The following is a 9867-nucleotide window of genomic DNA, read 5'->3' as shown; positions in this document are numbered from 1 at the left end:
CTCTGTCATAAAGTACAAAATAATACCTTTTAAATGATATATTGGTCACTACATATAAAGGTACATTTTTGATGATATGGTCAAAAGAAGCAACATGTTTCTTATTATTCTCTTTATTTTTCTTGACCTTTAATCGCAAATATCTCCATTTTGCAAATATGGACTTATCGGCTTTGGTGAACAAACTCTTCATATGTTTATATACGTGTATATATATATCTGTGTGTGTGCGCGTATCTCACTCTCCCTGCACAGTCTACTGTGTCCCTCTAGCTCTACATTTATATTCAACAATTATCCATGTTTCCAATTTTTTTTACCCTTTTTATCGTCAGTTGAACAAATTGTAATATCAATAACGATGTGTCTCACGAAGTAATCAAGCTGGAACTAGTTGGGTTTTTTAATAGTCACGTAACATTTTTTAAAGCATTATGTATTTTCTTATACCTCTGATTAATCACATGCATATTTGTAAAATGCCAAAAAGGTATGTATTGTGCATTGCATTGTGTTCAAATGCCCAAGAGGGTATGTATTGTGCATTGCATTGTGTTCAAATGCCCAAGAGGGTATGTATTGTGCATTGCATTGTGTTCAACTGGCATGTCTTGTATTCTTTTTATCTATGTTTTCATTCAACATGTGTAATGTATTGTGTAAAGACGTTAAAAATGGTATTTCTATAATTCATTTTGGATATGTTTTACATCAATTCTGTATCGAACACCAAGTCAGAGTGCACTAAACTTAGATTTCATATCATGTTGGTATGACATGTCTTTTTATGTTTTTATTCAGTTTTCATCTTCTCTTTTGGTGTTTTTTGCTGCATCCCTTAATCTTTTCATTTTTCTCTCCTCCTTTGGTGTTTTCCTTTTCCTAACCCCCTTTTCTTATTTTTCTTCCCCTTCTCTCCAATCTAACTCTCTCTCTCTCTCTCTCTCTCTCACTCCCGTTTCCTCGTCTCCACCTTCATTCTCAGTCTAACAACTTTTTGAATGCTTCTTTTCTTTCTCTTGATCCTTTTATTTTCTATCTTACTGTCACTTACAAGAATTGTGATGATATTTAAAAAAAAAATGATGGGTATCCTGTATGGAATCAATCTGGACTTATTTACTTATTGAGTTATCTTTATGATTTTATTCGATTATTATGAAGTGATTGTTATTATCTGTACACGTGCGTTTCCTTATTTGTTCTTCTCGTGTCGTATATTCTTTTATGTTTTTCTATGAGACACAATTCAGCAATTGAGCTGCCAAGTTTGAGAATACTTGAATGTGCCTAATAATCTCTTATTATTTGAGTACTGAAATTAAGTGCAATGAATTGAAATGAAATGAAATTGAATTGAATTAAATTGAACTGACTAGATTTACCTGACATGTCGAAGCCTTTTCGCTGAGGACTTTATAGAAGTCCGTGTGAAATTTCGAGTCACCTATTGTTACTTCCTGCAGCACACGGCTAGAACACATACCCTCCGCCAAGTCACGTGACAAAGTTCTCCCACAGCTTATAAGGTCAATATATAACGATTTCTACGGGAAGCAAACATTTGTTGATAAGAAACATTAATAACCAACAGTTCAATATTCAAGAATCGTTCTTGTTGTTGTTTTGAAAGTACAATAATTAGGGCACAAATGAACTATAAAGAGATAACAGGGCTGACTACGTCAGCACTCGTCGTACATTCTAAGCAAACTAGGTTCAACTTTGTACCTTTATTAATGTCACACTAGAAATATTTTCATGGGTGGAACTTTGCACCTTTTATACTTGACAGGTGCAAAGATCTACCTTTAAAGGTAGACTCTGGTCTGCCTCTCTTTCAGATATGATATAATGAGCAGTATAAAATCTTGCAATCCATTTACTCTGTCGTGACAGAAATATCGTTTAACTTTGTAAAAACAGTGCATGTTTCAATTAGGCTCGTGTAAAGGATGTCGTCGAAAGACATCCAATACAATAAGAACATTAACAATTACAGGTTTTGCTCGACAATATATGCCTAAGAAAAAAGAGATGACAGGGTCGAATCAAATTAGAAATCACCTCATCATCAATGACAGGATAATAATTCAAACTCTGACAATTTTTTTTTTCTAAATAGCATTCGAATTGGGACTCTCCAAACTTCCGTCTTGAAAGGATTTCGACAAATCAGGTTTTGAAATGTCAGTGAAATTAAACTAAAATATTTCTGATTTTGCATTCAATTACACAAAGAAAACGACGCACGCACACATTCAATTACTGAATGGTCATTTTTTTTTCATAATCTTGGGAAGCTTTATGAATGAATATCCTGGCTGATTCACTCACCACTTGGTCACAGTGCACCATAAAAACAATTCCCGACTTTGTGTATTCTGGTGTATGTGATACTAGTTTATATTCTTCCCATCTTTCTCCCACTCCTCTGGCGGCCTCCTCAGTATGACACTCAAATGCAACATCAACGCAGAAATACCGGTCATTAGTCTTTTTCAAGTCGTTGATGATATCAAGACAAAGCTCTGTCCCTAAAGCTGAAGTAAAGTAGAGTAGATAACGGAACTCCTTGTATCGACTGAGAACTCCGCTTTTTAGTTTGTTATACTTTGTGCGATCACTGGAATATAACGTTGCAATGTGCATCCCTGCAATATATTCTTGGAACAATTTGTGCGGAAACCTAATCCTTGACACCTCGAAAGAAGTTGGGATGTTGCCGTCGAGCCGACGATCCCTGCTGAAGATATCTCTTTCCATTGCCAAAACCCCGACTCGGCTGCATATTTCCATTGCATTCAAACATTCGATGAATTGCTCTTCAGGAAATGAAAGATTCCTTCGTAATAAACCAGTCAGCGCTGTCTCACTTATTTCTTGAATGGCTCTATCAGCTTCATCTACATGGTCATCGGCATTATGATTTTGTACATCATCATAAAATTTCGATGCGTAATGTACTTTCAAAAAAGATATTATTTCACGAAAGACATTAGAAAAAGATCGCAGTTGCTGCATTTCTTTTCGCCTTTCTTCATTTAAATCGTTCCACATGAGACAAAGCATTGCACAATATATAGGAAACGGAGCCATATTCGTCGATATAACACCATTCTCTTCCATGAAACTGATCAAATCATCTGCAAGATTGTCTTTCTCTCTCATTTCAAAGTACTTCTTGATATAAGTTGATAAATTCTCCTTGTTAAATCCTTCAATGCTTATAAAAGAGTAGGCTTCGCGAAGACTCTTTTCCGATTTGAACTCGTCAGTTCTCCATGGTCGTGTGGTTACAATTACCTTGACTGACTTATATTGATCTAATCCTAGAATGCGAAGGACCTCACCCTTGTTCTTGTCACTCAAACTCCCATTAAACTCATCGAACCCATCAAATACAATGAGAACTTTGTTTGGATTTGATGAGATATAATTGTTTATCTGTTTTGCTGTTGCTCCAATTGACTTGGAGAGATATCTCTGCACAATATCGCCTATAGTCTCTACATTCGTGACAATTCGTAGAGGGAAAACTAGCACCATGTCCAGATCCTGGTAAACCCTACCCTGGTACCAGTCCCAAGCAATTTTAGCGCAAAGCGTTGATTTGCCGACACCTGCCTCACCCTGGATCAGAATGCGCTTCGAAAGTTTTCCGCTTTCATCGTTGGTCAAAAGATCCTCGTACGTTATTGGTGCCTTACGCATGGTGCTAATGTCTATTAGACTCAAGTTGGTATAAATTTTGTCCAACTCAAACTGTCCTAGAAGTATGAAGATGAGTGGATCCAACGTAACATTGCGTTGAGACATGCGGTAATATGCTTTCAATTCTTCTTGACATTGCTGTACTTGTTCCTCCGTAAGTGATGAAGATTCAACTAATGGTCCTTGAAAGACAATCAAGACAGACAAAGAGAAGTATTTTGTTTTACTTTATATCAATTAAATTACACAAACCCACACACAGACACTCCAATGAACGTTTATGTACAATACTAGTACATGTTTATATCATATATGTATATATATATATATATATATATATATATGATATGCTATTTATTATCATAATATTATATTTATTATGTATAGTATCATATAAGTTAGTTTCCCTTGGCAATTTTGGATATATCTCAAAAAGTATTTTACCAATTTTTCTCATAACATGAATGGCATATCATTGCTACGAGATATCATTATTGTTGTGAAATAAAAAGTATTTTATGTCAAAATGCATGGGAAAAAAGTTGCACTTAAGGTTATATGAAGCATATTGTGTAAGTTAGCAAATGACCTTTTTCAATTGCTATGTAATTCTAAGGAATTTCTTCAGGTACAATGTGCTTCCCTATTAAACAGATGTAATTCATACGTATTAAACAGCATGCCTTTTCAATAATTATGAAAATGTTGGTCGAAGCCATGGGCTTTTTAATTCCAATTGTGGTTGATCACATTAATGTGCTTATGGCCATTTTCATCATGCCGTTTCTGCAAACTATGGAAGAGGGAGAGCTACAGCTTTCCTTGAAGCTGTGGTTCCGATTAAGGAGGTGGCCAGGAGACTAGGGGTTTCGCCCAACAAGTTTCAGGAAACTGGAGAGGTCAAAGATCTGATTGTTTGATTATTTGTGTAAAAGTCAAGGCAAATCACAAAAGTGCAACTTTTTTTCATGCATTTTAACATAAAATGCTTATTTTTCACACCAATAATGATATGGTGGCAATGATATGCCATTCATAATATGAGAAATAGAATTCCCTATTCATTCCCGTTTGAATTATGAAAATCGGTAAAATACCTTTTGAGATATATCCAAAAATTCTTGGGGGAGACTTACTTTTTTCGGTGAGCGTATTTTTTAGCGTATTATGACACATGTATTGTTATTGTTCATTAGGTAGATAGTAAAATTTCTAATCACTATATAATTGATATTGCGGCTATGCATTTTTTTTCTGTAATCGCGGTTATTGCAATCTTTTATTGATTGTGAAAGCAAAGAAAAAATTAGCAATCCCTGTAAATCAATGATAAACACTTCCTTCCCTCCTCAGGTTTCTGCTTTTTCTTTGATATAAGACTATTAACTTTTCAACAAGCCTATTAAACAAACAAAGAAAAATGTGTTTCCGGGACTAATCGGAATATTAGCTATCGTTATATTTTTGCCATAAAGAATAATAACTACAGAAAAAAAAAAGATTATGCAGAAAATAACAACTAAATGTCCTAATATAAAAAGAATATATAACTACAGATTATTCTTAACCAAGGATAAGAACGTAGTACGAGGATTTTTTTTTCATACTCAGCATTATATCTTCTTCTTCTCCTCGCTCTGGTCTGTGTGGTCTCTGCCAGCAGGGAATCCAACCACATCCTGTAAAATATTAAATGAACGACGACAACTAATACTAGCCATAGTTTTCAAGTTTATCAATATAAATGTAATTAAATGTATAACAATTGTAGCAATTGACTAGAATATTCCGTTGGATATTACATGTGAAAATTAATTTACTGACAAATCATCACATTTTTTCAATGTTTTCTTTCAAAAGCGGTAAACGAAGGACAAGTTGTAATGGAATATCACACTATTCATTTTACCACAAACTAGACATGCATCTGTCGTTGTTAACATCTTGTTTAACTTTATGCTGAATATACCGCTGAAAGGCTGTGCTGAACTGGTTAATCAGACAGATGATATTACAAAGATCCAAATCCATTTTTTGGGGGCTGATTTCATGTAAAATGTTTACGGTTATTAATCTTAATAATATTACTCTGCGCAATGTTCCACCCTAAAAAAGTATAGATATGATTATACACAGATAAAAAGAAAACAAAAGTCGAAACCTGTTCGCGGTAGGTAATCAGGGTGGTAGTGTTGAAGAAACATGCCAACAAGAAGAAATAGTGTGACCATGGTGACAGGTACAGCAATGACTAGTCCAATGACGAGACCAGTATTACCACGTTTTCCTGAAATTTGATATAGACACATTTTTCATTGATTTAGACAATAAATTGTAGCTACAATAATACCTAATTATGTTTAATGAAACCTTCACTTTATTTTTTTCATATATTGACATAAACAGAACCGTCATACACGTGTCGACGGTAGGAAGCTTTAGATCTGCAACGCGAATGCTAATAGGACGCAGCCTCTCGACACAACAGCCATGCCTATGTACTTACACCATTTTTAGCCTAACAGCGTGTTTGCATAACAGATCTAAGTGTCGATATGCATTTTTAAGTGAAATGCTGTGAATTACGTTCAAGGGTTTCTTTCCTTGTCTTCGCGAAATAAAACGTGATTCCTACAGAATGGACCTTTGTCCCTTGCCAGGTTATTACTTTACAAAAAACAACAACAACAACAATAAATAAATACAAAAAAATCCTGTGACAAACCTGTTAACATCTGTAAGGGCATTGATGTGATCCAACAAACATGAAGTTAACAACTTTTTACAAACCTGGTAAGTGTAGAATGGTGATTTCTATTGTCGACGTGCCAAATAGCGAATCTCCAGCAGCCGTACACATAAAGGTTTGCTCTGTCCCGTGTTTAGCTGAAACAGTGATTGTTTCGAACCTCTCGTACGTGTCGTCGGGTAGTGTTGTCTGTTTGGAAGCCACAGAATGCAGTGTTTTTCCCGTCTCATCGGTCCACAGCATGGAAATATTAGGCCTGAATCCACTCACGACACACGTAATGTTGACCGAATTAGTTTCGAAGTTAGTTTGGTATATGCACGGGCTTTGATGGGACTGACTCCCGTAGACGCATTGCTCGATTGTATGCTTTAACGCCACAGCTATATAGGGAGACATGAAATTATACATGTAATAAAGTATAATACATGCAGTGCACTCTCGTTACAACGAAAACGGTTATAACGAAATTTCGTTATGACGAAGGGAAGCTTCACGTACAAATATCATCATTATGAAAGTCCATGGGGGAAAACTCGCTTGCATCGAACAGGGGTACGGATAGATTTATCTTTTAACGAAGTCATTGACGAAGATAAACAAAAAGAAAATTGGCTGCGGTATAAAAGACTCAAAGATTACGAAGTTACGCAGCAGAACAAACATTTGGAGAGGGTCTCTCCATGGGCGAAAGTTTGACATTTAATTGTGTTTAAAAAGAAATCACTCTGCTTTCCGCTCAGTGGAACACCCAGTCTATATGAGGATAACATGCACTATTATCATGACGATCGGAATTAAAATAAATTTCTGTTGTTTTTTTTTTTCCTCTGGTTCGTTATTACTTGCTCGTAATTTGAAAATGAAATAAGAAAAAAATTCGTCAATCAGGAAATAAATGACAGATTAATGATACATAAGGAATACAATGAAAAATAAAATGATTACAGGGAATCTTCGTTGGGAGCATAAAACAATGTTCAGCAATCCGAAAAAGGAAGTAGATAAGAACAAGCCCAGCCAAAGCTTAGCAATCATATACGCATCATTAGCACCAACGTCGAGAGAATGACCCATAAACGGCGCAAGAATAAATTTTGGCTCCATTGCCGGCACACGTCCGAATGTTGGACATTGCGATCCTTTTGATTGTTTCCCGTTTCTCTTACATTACCTTATATCCATTTCTTCACATTCACCAATATTGTATACGGGGCTGTTATTGCTTTGTTAATTTTGGTAATCATAATCAAACTATTAACGGACGAACATGCAAGTTAATTCAGTCTACAAGTTTCATTTAAAGTCTTTTTGTTAATCATAAAAACAAGTATTTAAAGCAAACTTTTCACATAGTGTCATGGACAGAATCTTGTGGCTTGGAAGGTTCTTATTGGGCGAATTCAGGTGATTTTAGAAAAAGTAGTAGTAAATCAATTAAGTTTTGTGACACGTATTAAGATATTTACTTAGTTGTTTTAGTAATATTTTGGGTATTTAAAAACCCGCGGTACCTCACTTATTCGGTAAACAAACACACATGTTTGTTCCAGATTCTTAAAGATGACACATTAACGTGAAGGGATTATGATTTTGATCCCCTAGGAGAGGCTTTTGGAAGGGAAGCTAGCAAAATCACCACTTATCGTCAGTTTTGGGATCGGAAGATAGCACAGTAGCAAGATGTCTGTGCAAATGCATTTGGCGAAATGTAGCTGGCATGGAGAGCTGAGAAGTAGTGTCATAATTTAGTGTAATAGTACTATTATACGTCACCGTCCTTTTATCTCATTTGCATCATCATGTGTATAAGAATTCTACCACTGCGATCAAAGACGAACTACAGGAGAAAAGACACGTTTAGTATGTCTTTAATATATCTTTGGTCTTTAGTTAGTTAGATGCTACATGACGTATACTAAGCTATTTACGAGTCATTCTGTTATCTCTTGGTTCGCATGTACATTGAACTTTTGATCAAATAATGTATCAAATTCATTGAGATGGTATTTCTTCCTTTAAGTTTTTCTTTCACTTTGGAGGACACAATGAATAAATGAAGAGTTTGTTCCCAAAAACCGATAAGTCCATATTTGCCAAATGGAGATATTTGCGATTATAGGTCAAGAAAAACAAAGAGAATAATAAGAAAATGTTTGCTTCCTTTGCCCATAACTTCAAAAATGTACCTTTATATGTAGTGACCAATATATCATTTAAAAGGTATTATTTTGTACTTTATGACAGAGACCGTACTTCAAAATCTTCCAAAATGGACTTATCGGTTTTTGCGAACAAACTCTTCAAATATCACTTACAGCTAATCGTCATATAGGTGGAATTGTCATAATCGTCTAGATTCTCCATTACCACCTGACAATGGTAAAGACCCTCATCTGCCACTTTCAAGTCGGTGATGACCAAGCTAAAGTTCCTGTCAATGTTGAATCGTTCCTCCACGCTCTTAAAGTTCCCATCCACAAATTTAGCCATGGTCCTCCCTTGCTGCTGCTCATCTGAGATGCCCTTCTTGATCCAATAAACAACGAAAGGTTCCTCCTGGATATCACACGGCAGTCGGATGTCTTCCCCTTTCCATGCCCGAATGGTAGGAATCGTGCCTACAACTGAGGCTAGATGATGGAAATTTAAAGTTCATGATTATGCATGTTTTAGACTGACTACATGTTCTATCGTATGAATGCTACTTGACCCAATGGCATGTTTTCGAGAGTAAAGAAATCAGAATGTTAAGGTGCGTCACTTCTGCTAGCAGAGATAGCGAAAATATGTTTTACGCTCTCATTCACGACTATTTCTTTTTTCCAGCTGATACAGGAGAGCAATTTCTTTCATGTATGTTTGTGATTCGCACACTCAAGGTCAATTCTAAAGCTCTGTAACTATTAAAAGGACGTGGTAATGTTTAGGAACCTTCAGTTCAATCACAGCAATCATTGCTGACCTGCAAACTCTAAAAACCATGTTCCCCTTTCTTCTACTACCAAAGATATCAAAATAATTGTCAACAATCGATATTGATTATGACATAATCAAAATGATTATGGCATCTAAAATCTAGCAACAATCGATGACGCAGTTAAGTCTGCATTAAAACATCACTAATGATAAACTGAAAAGTTTTAGATTACATCTTTCTTATTCATTTCTTTCGTCCTGATATTATTAACAATTCGTATGCTGCTGTTAAAGATACTTTTTTTAACGAATTTACCGTTGTCCCTGCTCGTGGACCTCTTTGTAAAAGAATGACATAGCATCAGATGTAGGTGAGGATTAAACTAACTTTTCACGAGAGACAAAGAAGCACCTTATAAAAACGTACAAGAGCATACCATTCGAAGAGAAATTCAAAGTTTATGTGAGGAAAATATGTTTGGGAA

General features: G+C 35.5%; 1 protein-coding gene across 1 annotated transcript; it reads right to left on the bottom strand.

Moving 5' to 3' along the window:
* Window positions 1-711: 711 nt before the first annotated feature.
* LOC139739236 (protein NLRC5-like) lies at window positions 712-3714 on the bottom strand. Its single transcript, XM_071649853.1, has 3 exons — window positions 2338-3714; window positions 1386-1547; window positions 712-717 (listed from the first exon to the last, which is right to left on the bottom strand). Exons 1-3 carry the CDS (start codon window positions 3712-3714, stop codon window positions 712-714), a joined length of 1545 nt encoding a protein of 514 aa, XP_071505954.1.
* Between the last annotated feature and the right edge of the window lie 6153 nt (window positions 3715-9867).

This window comes from Diadema antillarum, unplaced genomic scaffold (assembly GCF_040938485.1).
Source record: "Diadema antillarum isolate AM-2024a unplaced genomic scaffold, OU_Dant_1.0 seq00000791_RagTag, whole genome shotgun sequence".
NCBI lineage: Eukaryota > Metazoa > Echinodermata > Echinoidea > Diadematoida > Diadematidae > Diadema > Diadema antillarum.
This window is presented reverse-complemented; position numbering and strand designations above follow the sequence as displayed.

What these genes read in the sequence shown, in the direction of transcription:
- LOC139739236 (XM_071649853.1), bottom strand. Translation starts at nt 3,714, where the DNA reads ATGCGTAAGGCACCAATAACGTACGAGGATCTTTTGACCAACGATGAA. An exon ending in TGGTGCACTGTGACCAAGTG is followed by an intron (nt 1,548 to 2,337) that starts GTGAGTGAATCA and finishes TGCTTCCCGTAG; the next exon opens with AAATCGTTATATATTGACCT.